Source organism: Dama dama, chromosome 19 (genome assembly GCF_033118175.1).
Source record: "Dama dama isolate Ldn47 chromosome 19, ASM3311817v1, whole genome shotgun sequence".
NCBI classification, from domain to species: domain Eukaryota; kingdom Metazoa; phylum Chordata; class Mammalia; order Artiodactyla; family Cervidae; genus Dama; species Dama dama.
This window is the reverse complement of record NC_083699.1, coordinates 22,132,514-22,145,905: the sequence shown is the minus strand read 5'-3', so window position 1 is coordinate 22,145,905 and position 13,392 is coordinate 22,132,514. Positions and strand designations below refer to the sequence as shown.

The 13,392-nt window shown below is 34.9% G+C and overlaps 1 protein-coding gene across 12 annotated transcripts in view; it reads left to right on the top strand.

Moving 5' to 3' along the window:
* MECOM (MDS1 and EVI1 complex locus) overlaps nucleotides 1-13,392 on the top strand; it is a 606,212-nt gene that overhangs the window by 543,836 nt on the left and 48,984 nt on the right. For all 12 annotated transcript variants that reach the window (XM_061168278.1, XM_061168285.1, XM_061168277.1 and 9 more), the window contains one exon: nucleotides 11,519-11,621. In XM_061168278.1, coding sequence (XP_061024261.1) covers nucleotides 11,519-11,621 — 103 coding nt within the window. The remainder of the gene's footprint in view (nucleotides 1-11,518; nucleotides 11,622-13,392) is intronic.

The following is a 13,392-nucleotide window of genomic DNA, read 5'->3' as shown; positions in this document are numbered from 1 at the left end:
TTTTTCTTTGCCTTCATAATAAGGAGTCATTCATACAAAGTACTGAACTAATCAAGAACACTGAATTTTTGCAGAAATTGCAAGTGATACACTTGAAATATATAGATTTTATTTTAAATAGTATGAAGATATAGATGTATGATCTATGTGTGCGCTTATCTGATTGTGCATTTGGTTTGCTTAATTATAAACAAGAAACACTTTTAGATTAATCAAATACATTTTCTGTTGTTGTTGATGTGAATAGTTTGAAAGTATCACTGCTGGAAATTGCTTTATGGAAGCTCATGCAATGAGGTTAACTTTAATAACAATGACTATGAAACAAGATCATGAAAATATCATGAAACATATTTTGCACTCAATAAAGTAAGGTTATGAATCTTGTAACTTAGTATGATAATACCTAAAACAACAAGAAGTTCAACCTGTTAATTTGTGTTTTATAAACATCATTGGGTTAGATTATAATTATACTATCATCATTTATTTCTTTTAAACCAATGGTTACCTAAATCAAGTATGTTTCAAAGATCATATTAAATTGGTTGCTTGGCAAATCTACTATAAAAATCACCACCAAGAAAAAGAAAAGTTTAAATTAGATGTTTCCAATTGAAAGCTGGTAAGTAATGCTAGCATCATATGGTCTATGACTCTATTTCAATCATTGTTATGAGATTATTCTTTGGCATTTTACCAGCTACCAGATAATTTTTACTGACTAACTTGTATAAGAGGTAGTAAATTATAAAATTCACTTTAAATGGGAATCATTTAAAAATCTTCAACGTATATCAAAAGTAATAAACCAATCGTTTTTTCCCTTGCCGTAAGAAAACAAGAGGCATTATTGGAACAAAGTAGGTCATTATTAAATTACCTATTGCTTATGAACAGAAAATATCCCAAGTCTATCATATGAGTTACTGTCACCATCAACAACAAACATTTTTTGAGCACTGACTATTTTGTCGATGTGGGAAATACCTAGGTATTATAAATGGATGAATTGTGCATGTGATGTTTCTTTAAAAAGTAACTTGAACTCCTCAAAAGGCAGTTTTAAGATGAAATAATATAATTATATCATAGTAATTATTTGGTATTCATATTTACTGACAATAAGAGCTAGTTCCTTAAACAGACAAAACTGTTGTAGGACTGGTGAAAAGATGGTTTGAAGAATGAGACTTGTGGATAATGTATTTTTTTTCATTTAATATTTATGTCTAAATTTTTTTTATAAATATGCTTTTGTCCTTGGGAGTTGTGATTACATTAAAAAGGGAAACTATTTTGTTATTCATAAGTATGAATTAGTTTGCTTATTAGAGTAGGCATTTATAATTTTCATGTGGTTACTTTTGAGGTTCACATTGTAAAATGCATTGCTTTCAAAAGAAAATATGCTGGTCTCATATCTTAATGAATAACATGTTTATGTATTTTAACTGAAGAATCAAGGAAACTAGCTAATTAGGAAAATCATAAAAGACCAATATTAGACATATACTATTATTTCTGTAAGTTCTCATTTTAAACTTACGTATTATGCTGGCAGAAATCTAAAATGGTAACAGAGTGCATATCAAATAACATAGTTGTGAAATTGACATTATATGGTCAAGTAAGTTCACCCATAAACAAGAGAAGAAAGTCAGAAGTAAAAGTCAGATTTGTGTGATAGGCATATATGCATACAATCATACTTAACCCAGTTTACAAAAGAGAGCAGACACCAAAATAGTGTATGTATATATTATAAACATACTCATCTTTAAGTCTATATGCATCTTTTCTAAAAGTCATTTAAGACTGGCAATTCCAGTCAGCTTTGAAATGTGAATGATAAAAGAGCTGACTAAAGAGGTTCTCTAGGTCTATTTTTTCACTCTTTTCCGTGAGGAATAGGAGCTGCCAAATGGTGAATAAGCATAACTCATCACTTAATGAACACTCCCATTGTGTGAGATATTTAATATCCAGGTATAAAGAGACACCCTAGATCAGGAGTAATTATGAAACATGAACAACATCAACTCACCTGCCCAACACAAAAGGGAATGAAGCACTCGACCAGAAACTGTAAAAAGTGTTTCTCTTTGCTCTGATTCTTAGATACAGCTCAAGTTTATAAAATGAATTTTAAATAAGTCCAGGACTATAAAAAAGAAGAATTTTGGAGGAATCGTTCAACTACAAGCTAGACACTGTGATAATTAGGTTACCTAGCGAAGAAAAGATGACCTAAAATAAAAAAGAGGGTATAAATTACATATCTTTACTTTTGCAAAGATATGCATTTTTAAAAATTCTTTTATTAAAGATCAAGTTTAGTCAATTTGGATCAGTTTTATAATGATGTGAAGGAGTTTTGTAAAACAGAAAGAATGTGTCTGCTGAAGATGATAATGCAGTTTGGTAATAGTGGTACAGTCAGAACATGCATCCTGGGTAAAACTCATATTTGATTTGTTTGGGGGTGATGAAGTACTTAGAAACAGCCTGGATTTTGATTTTCAGGTAAAGTTGATAAAGGATGTAATCTGTTTTGTATCATAAAAACAAAGGCTATTCAGTGAACATTTTCCTAATACCTCTCTACAAGCATTTTATTTGAGGGGATTTTCCTGAGTTTAAATCTTCCAATAGAATTCTGCAAGTTGTTTTATTGCAGATTTTTTTTTTCCAGGCCAGAGTGAGCTTTGTGGCAGCTTTCTTTCTTGACAGTGCTCCCTAGAAGACTCAAGTTTGTTGTTTTTAGATATCTTTTTTATTGCATGTTTTCAGAATTGTTGCAGTGACTTTTTTTGGAGATAGAAATTCTGAAAACACTGGCACCCTTGATAAACCATAATTTCTAAGTAGCTGCAGCTTCTGACTAATATCCTTATTCCCCCCTGAAAATAGTATATTAACTATAGTAATTTACCTTTGTGAATGAAGGCTGCACCAAAGACACTAGTAAATTAAGTCACACTCTAGTCATAAAAGAGTAGATCCACTAAAAACACCCAAGGTTCTTTATCCTTGAAATCCTAATTATCTTTTCCCTTATTCCATAAAGTTTCTTTACAGTGTTACATAGCTACACTGCTATGGCACAGCTTTTAGCTGGAAATATTTGCTGAGAGAGACAATGCTTCAGTACAGTATTTTTGTATTTTAACGGTCTGACTTGTTCCTGGTTGTGGGTACAGGCCTGGCACTGGGAAGTAGCTCAGGGCAGGAGCAGAGGCAGAATGTTGGACGATGAAAGTTCTTTCCAGAAGAGGTCCTCAAGAGGACCAAATGTGCAGAGGAAGCATGAAAATCGTTTATCAATTATTTAGAAGTTTCATTACAAATGAAAGCACTCATATGTCTAATGTCAGGTATACCAAACACCTAGATGATTTACTGAGTGTTTTGTTTTTTTAAAATCTGGATTCTCTGATGTCCTTTTTTTTGACGTCTTGTCGATTCCTTACTTTCACACCCATTCTGATGGATGGGTAGGGCATGTTGTGTTAGGTTTGGCCTCACCCCACTCCCACCTTTGCCTCCGTTCTTGGAGAAGTTTCCTCAGACCTCCATGTTGCCATACCCATCACCTAGATTAAAGGCAAGAAGATCCACAACCCACACCCACCTTCCCATTAGGCCAGCTCTTATCTCGGACATGTTCACAAGCTTAGTGTACTTATGAAATAGCTCTCTAGACACAAGTTTTCCTCTAATACTTCTTCGTGGTGAAATCATTTTGGTTGTAATCAGACAGATCGCTAAGGCCCTATTCATGAAAGTGAACTTTTTCGACTGACACAAGACTTACCTTTCCTTTCATGATTCCAAGAGCGATCTGGGCATGTACTTTGGGCTAATGTTTTATAGCTATGTGTGTATTCTGCACCACAGAAAGGAACACACTTTTATTCAAGCTCCTGGCCTGCCCTAACATGGTCTACAAGTGGAATAAAGTTCTCAGGAACCCAAGACATTATTAATCTTGTCATTTACACAAGGTGATAAGTCCTTTCATTTTTAAACAGGCCCTTGACAGCTGGTATTTAGTAAGTAGACCAAGAGAAGTCTGCCGTTCACTCTAAAGAAAGCGAAATGCGTCGATAAGAGATTATCTAATGCCCAATGTATATTTTGAAGAAGTAAGACCTAGAAGAAAGAGTGCCCCTCAGAGACTGCATAGTCAGAATTCCCTGAAGGGATGCTGCCAGCTCCCTTGTGGTTGAGGAACAGCAGCAAGATCCTACAGTGTTTTCAGCTGGAATAGGCATTGTTCTCGTTTGTGCTTTACCTTATAAAGTTTTAACTGCTTCCAGGACCATCATGGCTGAGTGGCACACCCGCCCTCCCTCTCCTTGGGTCCAAGTCAATGGTGCTATCAGCCTCCTGGGACACTACAACAGTATTATTATTGCAGGCTTATTATAGGCTCGATTATCAAGTTATTTTCTTTGGCTTTTAGAAAAAAAAAGCATGCCTGCATCATTCAATTAATGTAATTTGTGCAAAAAAGCAGGGGAGATCAACTACATAAAAGCAGAATATAGTATCTTAGTCTCTTTCTACTTTTTAAACATGTTTGCATCAAGTGTCAGGTAATTCATTAATTTGCTCTTCCTTTAGAAGGATTTCTGTCCGCATTTTCTATGACCTCTTTTGATGTTAAAAATTATTGGCTTTGGCCATTTTCTTTGCTTTGTTTTTAAGTCAAGTTCCACTTTTATACCAAAGTTATGCTCTGCTGTTTTAAGATGAATGCCAGCTGGCATTACCCAGAGACTGGCTTTGTGAACGGTGCCTAAGCGGACTTTGAGGGGGTGTCGTCTGGCTGATAAGTTACTTCCTTCACCCGAAGATGAAACTGTCTCAGACATAGTTTGTCATTTGCTATTCACATGATAAAACAAATAAATCCCCTCCCCCCAAAAAAGCTTCCATCATGTAATTGTGCCCAGCACACAGACCTGTCATAGCACTACAGAAGGTAGGAATTTTTATGAAGATTGATAAAGCATGTGAGTTCACTAAAAAGATGATCTGTGCATTTTAAGTAATTCATGTTTGTATGTACACAACATTTTATATACAGGAGGATCTCAAAGCATCACACCCATACCAGAGTCTAGCTATTTCTGGAATAGCACCAAAAAGTTAGGTGTCAGAATAGATCACAAGCCATCAAAGAGGAAAACGTGTTGGTTAAGAACACAAGAAATGTCTCCAGCCTAGTTAAAAACCCAAAGATCTTTAGTTTCCTCTCTTTTTGAGCAGTCTGAAACTGTTGAGGATAATCAGTTTCATAGAGTCAGACAAAATGGCCACATTAAAGACAGGTGGCTAATGAATATTTCTTGCGGGGTCTATAGCTTGATCTTTAGAGGTTATTTAACAGGATGCTTGCAAAACTTCCAGGCTGGTTACACAACAAGCTCCAGGTCTAATAATAAGTGGATCTTTATCACTTGCCCTATTCTTGCAAACTAGAATCAACAGTAATTCTCTCTGTTTTATTTCATCCAATAAATTATACTTGGCTTTCTTTTCATGTTATTATGGAAGAAATAAAAATGTGTGTGTGGGGGGCTTCTCCATTAATATTTTTGTTCTGAAAGTAGCTAGTGTATCTATATATATTTCTGGTTTGAAAGCAGATACAGCAAGACCTGTACCTGATATTTCTCTGTTAATATTTTCTAGTCTTTATACTGTTACCTTGAAGACAAATTCAGAATACTGTGTCTTTGGAGAAACTAAGAATGGTTTGCTTTAGCAAAGCTTGGCCATGACAGTGTTTCCATTTTGTTGGACAAATTTCTTTACATTCTATTATTAATCTCTGTCTGCTGAATACACTTTTTGTTATCTCTTTTTAATCAGGATTAGAATGTGTAACAGGGTCCTTCTTTTAGAGGTGAAAAAACTTGACACTACTCCTGCCCTCCAGAATTGGGGTTCTCCACATCGCTGTGGATAGATCAGGGGTCTAGAGCACCCTTCCTAAAGCCAGCACGTGTGCACGCGTTGTCTCTGTGGGCTAGGTGTTACCTCTGCAGCACCAAGACTGACAGATGTGTTTATATCAAATATTGACTCTGTTCAGATGTGCAAACTGTCACTTACCTCCCCTCCCACCCAGCCTCTAAATGTTAAAGCTCCATTCACCTTTTCCTAGTTTCAGACTGGTATGAAGCTGTAGAAAATAAAGCATTCAGGCTGAATAGTGGTAGTTGGGAGAGAAGGAATCAACTATCTACTTCAAAGTGAAAAGACAGAAAAGACAGCAATAGTCTGAAAAAGTTGTCTCAGTACAGATTTTGCAGGGAGTACATTTCTCTATTATTTCAATTATTACAACTTCCTGAATAGGTTGAAGGTCACTCATAATTCACACTTCTGCCATTTTCAGACATGCCAAATGTAGTCTATTAAGCATAAATAAAACTTCCAGTGCTTGACCAGGAAAAATAAACGGGAATTCATAACAATGAGTCCTTGTTCATCTTTTTAAAAGTAAATGATGTGTTTTCTTTCTTTCTTGTTTTCCCTCTTGTGCACTGAATTTTTCTTCTGTCTCAGTAGTGTGAGTGTAATACTTTAAATCGATCCAGGCATAGCAAACCAGACAGCAAGTCTGGTCTGACAGATTCTAGATTTTTCTATTTTATAAGATTATAAACAAGAACCCACATTATTACCATTTATAAATACAAATGGTAGCCATCATCAGTTTGATGGAGGACTTGGTTGAACACAGGCTCTGACAGTATAAAAGAGAATTAATCTGAAAGTCTTTTATATCCTATTACCTCTCCTATCAGAATGCTTATAGTGTCCATACCTTCTTTAGTGACTGTACTCTTGGGCTTAAATAACAAAAGAAAATGAATATTTAATAAAGTATGATTAATTTCAGCTCCAACTGTACATAATAAATTGTTATATATAGCATATATTACATATAATATGCAATTTATAAAATATATAACTTTTATGATATATAATTAGAATTAATCATATGCCATTAAATATTAATTTATATTAATACAATAAATTGCTGATTTTAAAAAGTTCCCTCAAACATATACTTCATCACATTTGTAAATCACATATAAAATATATATAACATATCCAAGCACATATGTACTTATATATAACATTATATGAAAATATAACTTTTGGCTGTCTAAATTTGCTAAATCAAATCCACATCGCCACTGCCTTTCACTTGTAGCTTAGCCTTAACTGAACAGATATCCTTTTGACATTTGGAACCATTCATTACAAGGTTTGATTAAAACAAATTAAAACAAATAACCAATTTCTATATACGTGTATAATGTTATATTTATGCCTTAAATTGTGAATTTCACCAGTAGTAAAAGTGAACAATTTGGGAGATTTCGAGTTTTATCTTCAAATATCTGAATTATTTAGAATTTTTAAAAAACATTTATAGAAATTCCACTAGTGTGTTGTTTTTAGCAAGTTTTAAAAATAAAAGAATACATAAAGATCTGTTAAAACATTTACCATAATATTTATTCTTATAAATTAAAGTATTCAGAGATCCAGATATAAAATCCATACTTACAAGGATAAAGATAAAAAGCTCTCTGGAAATATTAAAAAGAGTCCAGCAAGATATTGGGAAAATTATATTTTTTCTGTGAATGAAAAGACCATCTTAACTTTCAAAAGTTTCTATGAGTTAGGTCATGTTCATAACATGTTGTATTTCTGCACTTTGGTGTGTTAGCTACCAAAAAGAAAAGTCTAAAGGAGTTAACATAGTTTTAAAATGTTTATCATGACTTTTAAAAAATGGAATTCTCATATAATCCTCTTTTTTTAGACTGTAAGGCCCTATTCCTCTATTTTTCACCTTATAATGGGAGGAGTTGTTTCCCTTCTTAAAGAGCATTCTGAGAGACCCAGCAAAATAATAAATCAACAACCTTTTTATATCCATTCCAACTTTTTCTAAGTGTTTGAGACTTTTGAGTCCCTCTTTAAATACTTGAGTTGAATTCATCACAGAATCCCAGATCCAGGACATTTTTATTTTGGTTCCAGATAGTTTTTTCCATAAAACCCCCTGATGGAAGAGACCTGTTAACTCTTTTATGGAATTTAACAGAGGAACTGATTCCCTTCCATTTTTCTCAAACACAAAATACAGAGAGGTTATGTTAATAGTGTCTTTGCTCCTGGTACCTAACTCGGATGACCTGTAGTTCATAGGGCTGCAATATAGTTGAAGTTTTGAGAATATACTGATTTTAAAGATGTTATAATTATATTTTTATAAGCATGGTCGAGCATACTTAATAGACAAACCTGCGGGAGAAACTGCATAAAGCACTTAGGTTTTTAATTATATTTTTTATTTGCCTAAAAGACCTATTTTATAACATAAAAACATAGTTGTGACATCTTATTTTCTGAAAGGCTTGATTCCACCAGCATTCCATTCCATTTTCCCCCCACATAATTGTTTTGAGGCAACAAATTGTCATTATGTTTTCATTTAAAGTCCTCCTCTCACTTCCCAAATGCCTGTTGGTGTATTATTACTGCTAGGACGTAAACCAGCTTTATATGTGGACATCTCTGAATCCAAGTATTCAAATTATACTTTGGGGCCACTGCAATTATAAGAGGAAAGACATAATTTTACTTAAGTCTCTTTAAGATCTAAAGACATGAGATATGATGAAATGGCAAGTGGTAGCAACACCTTGAAAAAAAGCGCTGGATTTCTAAGGGTGGTAGATGGGATTTCAAGCACATTCTTATGTGATATGAGGAAGCATGCCCAGAATCTGCCCTCATTAGGTCGGGCTCTTGCCAGATCTTTTCAAACTTCAGTTTCATGAGCACCATAAAAATTCACTTAAAATCGAAAAGAACACCCTGAAGTTAAAACCCACACTGCCTAGCCTTGCCTTTCGTGGCCTGGAATGTCACCTTTTACCTCCAGTAAATAAAGCCAACATCAACACTCTTCCGTGTCTTTTATTTTTTATGCACTCAGTATTCTTCGCATGACAATTTGGACACTTAAAGGGAAATTACAGTAGTGATCTATGTCCCGGCAAAGAGAATTGTCTTTCTAATATATGGTTACAACGTATCCATCACTTTCTTTTGTTTCTTGGACTGTTCACACTGGATTGAGTAAATCTAAAATGGAATTAAAAGAGACATGATAAATAGTGGATGCCAAAGAAATAATGATATCATAATACTTTCTTCCAGTGATCTGACTTGTGTGTCTCTGCAGCATTCCCCAACACAGACAATTGTACCATTTTACGGTCTTGCGGGATATTGTCTCTTTAACCTCACTGTTTCCGAGAAGCCACCGAAAAGTTCTAATATGTCACAATTCAAATGTCAACATGTTGTTGGAAAGGAAGCTAATAAGTTAAACCTTTGAGAGATGCCAAAAGAAGAGGTGATTCAAACTGTTGAGAGAAGTCCATTGTTTTCTAAGGGGAACTAGGATTCTAGAATGAAACAAGGTACTAACAAGCGTTTAACTAGAAGGTTTAGGGGGAAAAAAAGCAAATGAACACATTTTTTTTTTTAACCTGGTAACTTTTGGAGCAGTCTGTTCCTCTCAATGTACTTCCAAAGAAAGGAAAATATGAATGTTACGGTTAATAAGATACAAACTATAAATTCTCTGGTTTTTATAGAATCAGCACATAACAAGGAGTTATTTTCCTAAGATAGTCTGGATTCTATCTATGGATAGAGATAAAGAATCTTAGGTCATATACTATTAGAGGAACATTTTATGTTTGGCATTATTTTCTGTAAACCAGCTTCATGTGGTTAAATTACTGTTGCGTGACAAAAAAATGATTCTATTTTGACAGGAAAGAAACTAAGCAGAAAATACTCCTCATTGAGTTATTTTTTGAATTTAACACAGTTTTGTACTCTGGTCTTTTTAAAGAAAAATAAACAATTGGAGTTTAGAGCCACCTACTGGAATGAAGAGGCACGTACTTTTGTTTAATGTCCTCTGCTTTTCGAAAGATAAACAAATAAATATAATTAAAGTTCTGCACATTTCTTTTTATCTCATAAGACATTAAATTACTCAGCTTTTCTCAGTTTGAACTATTAAGTGATCCTGCAAGAAACCACAATTAGAGCAGTTTTCTCAAAGTAGATCCTTCCCTTTTCTTAGCAGGGTATGCCAATTTGTGTTATGTGATTTTTCACCTTATTGCATTGAGACTGAGCAGAATTGAATCTCTGATTTTGTTGTTGTTATTGTTACTTTTGGTGGAATTTGTATGTATGTGTGTGTCTGTATGTGAATGTAATTATTCTCATTTAAGAATTTTTGTTTAATACATAATCTTAGAATTAAAAATTAAAAACCTTTTGTGTTAAAATGAAAAAGCACCTTAAACATGTTCATGATTAAGTCATTTTTATATTGAGATATAATTGATATATCCATTATATTAGTTTCAGGTATGCAACATAATGATTTGATGTTTATATATGTTGCAAATCAGAACTAAATGCCTTTATAAATGAAGAAACCCTGAAGCCTGGACAAGTAAATTGGGCAATGACTTACCTAAGGTCACTGAGCTGGTCAGGGAAAAGGTAGGCAGCTCTTGGAAATTATAGGTCAGGATTTTTTCCATACTTGCCACACTGCTTTTAGTCAGTCATTAATGGATTTATTCAACCCTTCCTCTCATCAACATTTTGTGTGAAAGTAAGAGGAATAAGCACCACCCCCAAACCCTGGTAAAAGAATCAATTGAAAGCATAATGCTTGCTTTCAAAGAGTGGGATCAGGAGCTGGGTCTTGAAGGCAGGTCCTGGATCTGTGAGTATCACTTTTGATTGATAAAAGGGGGTGCAGTGTTTTAAAAAAGAAACACTCTCTTTTAAAACTATGTTTTTTTTTCAGATCTTTTCATGATTCTTTATGTTGGGTCCCTCCAGACTGTTGCCTTAAAAGCACCTTGTTGAGAACGTGCTACTTTTGAGAACATGGTCAAGAGGGGAGGTAATTCTGTCCCTGCCAGCCTTTGCCCAGCCATGGCTGGATAATGCAGGGCACAGGCATCAATCAGCTGTGCATGGTTTACCAGAGTAAGGAATTCAGAGAAGGGATCATCTTTTCTCTGGTGATCTCTTCATGTCTCTTAAACATCATCATAAATAAATGTTTAAATTCTTGGTTAAACATTTCACAAGGTGAATGTGACACAGCAAGCCTTGCATTTAGAAAATTTGACTTGTCAAGTGGGAGTTGAAAAAAGATTTGTGAATTGGCATGAGAGTCCCAGCTTTCCGTTCGTCATCAGAGGGCTAATTTTCAGTGTATAAAATAGGAAGTCGTAGTTCTTTTGATGAAAATGAAAAGGAGTATTTTGTTAAAATATGGGGAAATGAACAGTTATCTTCGTGTATGTCTTGCCCTTTCTTAACAGTCACATCTCTTTCTCTTTCCCACGTTCGTTGTCTTTTGAAGATATTTTATAGAGTAGTCGCAGACATCGCACCAGGAGAGGAGCTCCTGCTGTTCATGAAGAGTGAAGACTATTCCCATGAAACCATGGCGCCAGATATCCACGGTCAGTACCACTCACGCTGCCATCCGCCCCACCCTCACTTGGAGATTGTGATGGAGCCTGTCAAAGGATCCATCACGCTTGGTGTCTGTCAGTTTCCCTGGCTAGTCATTATCAGCTTTACAAATTCTGTCCCCTAGAGTGCCTATTTTCTTAGTGTGACACCTGGCTAATATTACAGTGAAGCTAAAGTAAGCAGAGGTCTTTTCTGAAATGGAGGTCAAAGTAATTTTGAATATCTGGACTGAGATATCACATAAGTAAACCTTTTGTCAATGCCTTAGACGCTGGTGAGAGTACTTTCACGCTACCAAAGACATTTCAGGGAGCTTGGTTTGGGGCTTTTGAAAATCTCGCAGTTGTTCCTCCCACTTAATATTCTATTACTGGAAAAAAAATATTTCTGCTTGAGTAAAATCCTAGCCAGCATGATCACATGGGAGGCAGCTGTAGGGTGGGAAAAAAAGTACAGATGAGGAAATTTTAGAGTCAGAGGAATTTGTATTTGTCAGGGACCTATTCTAAATCAAAGAAGGTGGCATAAAAAATAATTTTGATGATTAGTGATGTATATTCAGGTGAGAGTAAAAGGGAATTTTATTTGTATGGATTTGTATTATTGGGATGAGCACTTAATATTTTTTTCTTTCCTGTTTCTCTCTCTTAATACAATGGGGCTTCATTCAGCATAATCTAGTGGTGTCTTTAGAGTGTTTCATAGTTGGAAGGATCAGTAGGAAGGGGTACCCATCCCAGCTTATCTGAAAGGTTGATTTGGGGCTGGCTGCATTTCCCATCTGGCTGGCATTGCCAACAGGAGAACCTTAGCTTCAGCTTCTGCATCTCCTGTGGAGGAAGCTACCACTATTGGCTGACTCCTTCCTTTAACATTTTTTACTTTGGCTAAGCTGCATTCTGCCTCTTTGTAGATTTATACCAGTTGTATTTTGGGGAGCCTTTTGGAAATTGTTTTCCTCTTAAAAACTGTAACAAGTAAATGGTGTCAGAAACCCAGACTTGCCAGCTATCCTGGTAGAGTTTGAGCCTGAATGGGGAACCTGACCCAGTGGAAAAGGGCTCTTTGACAGCAAGGACTGCTTAGATGATAAAAATGAGTATATTTGGGCTTACTCTGGTATGAGGAATCTTTAATCAGTGAATGTTTGCTCTCAAAAGGTTTTCAAATAATTATTTTTTGAAGTATAAATATTTAGTGTACTATTCTAAAAAGTATAAACAGAGGTGACTGTTTTTCTTTTAGGGCTACTTTTCATAAAGTAAACCTATGTTTACAATGCTCTTGAACACATCCATTGTTTTTTATTTTCAATGTGTCATATCCATATCCATACATATACCAGATACATTATATAATGTCTATAATGTTTAAATGGTGATTTGTATTTCATACTCCTAGGAGTTAATGTTTCTTAGGAAAGAGAAAATAAAATACATGCTTTGTACACATACTGAATGCTCGACGTTATAGGCTCTTCATTTAGTGTTCTTTGTAGTCTTTTAAACATAGAGCAAACCTTTAAGAAAGATCTTATTTCCATTATACAGATAGGGAAACAAGGCCACATAAGACTACATAAATTGGCTAGAAAGTGGTAGAGTTAGCATTCAAACCAAGGTCTTGCCATCTCTAAATCCTATGCCTTTTCATGTATTATGTGGCCTGGAGGTTGTTTGTGTTCAGACTGCTGGCTGAGATCCTAAAGTTAGATCTTAAACATGTGAATAGTGTCACAAACTATAAGAAATATTTCCA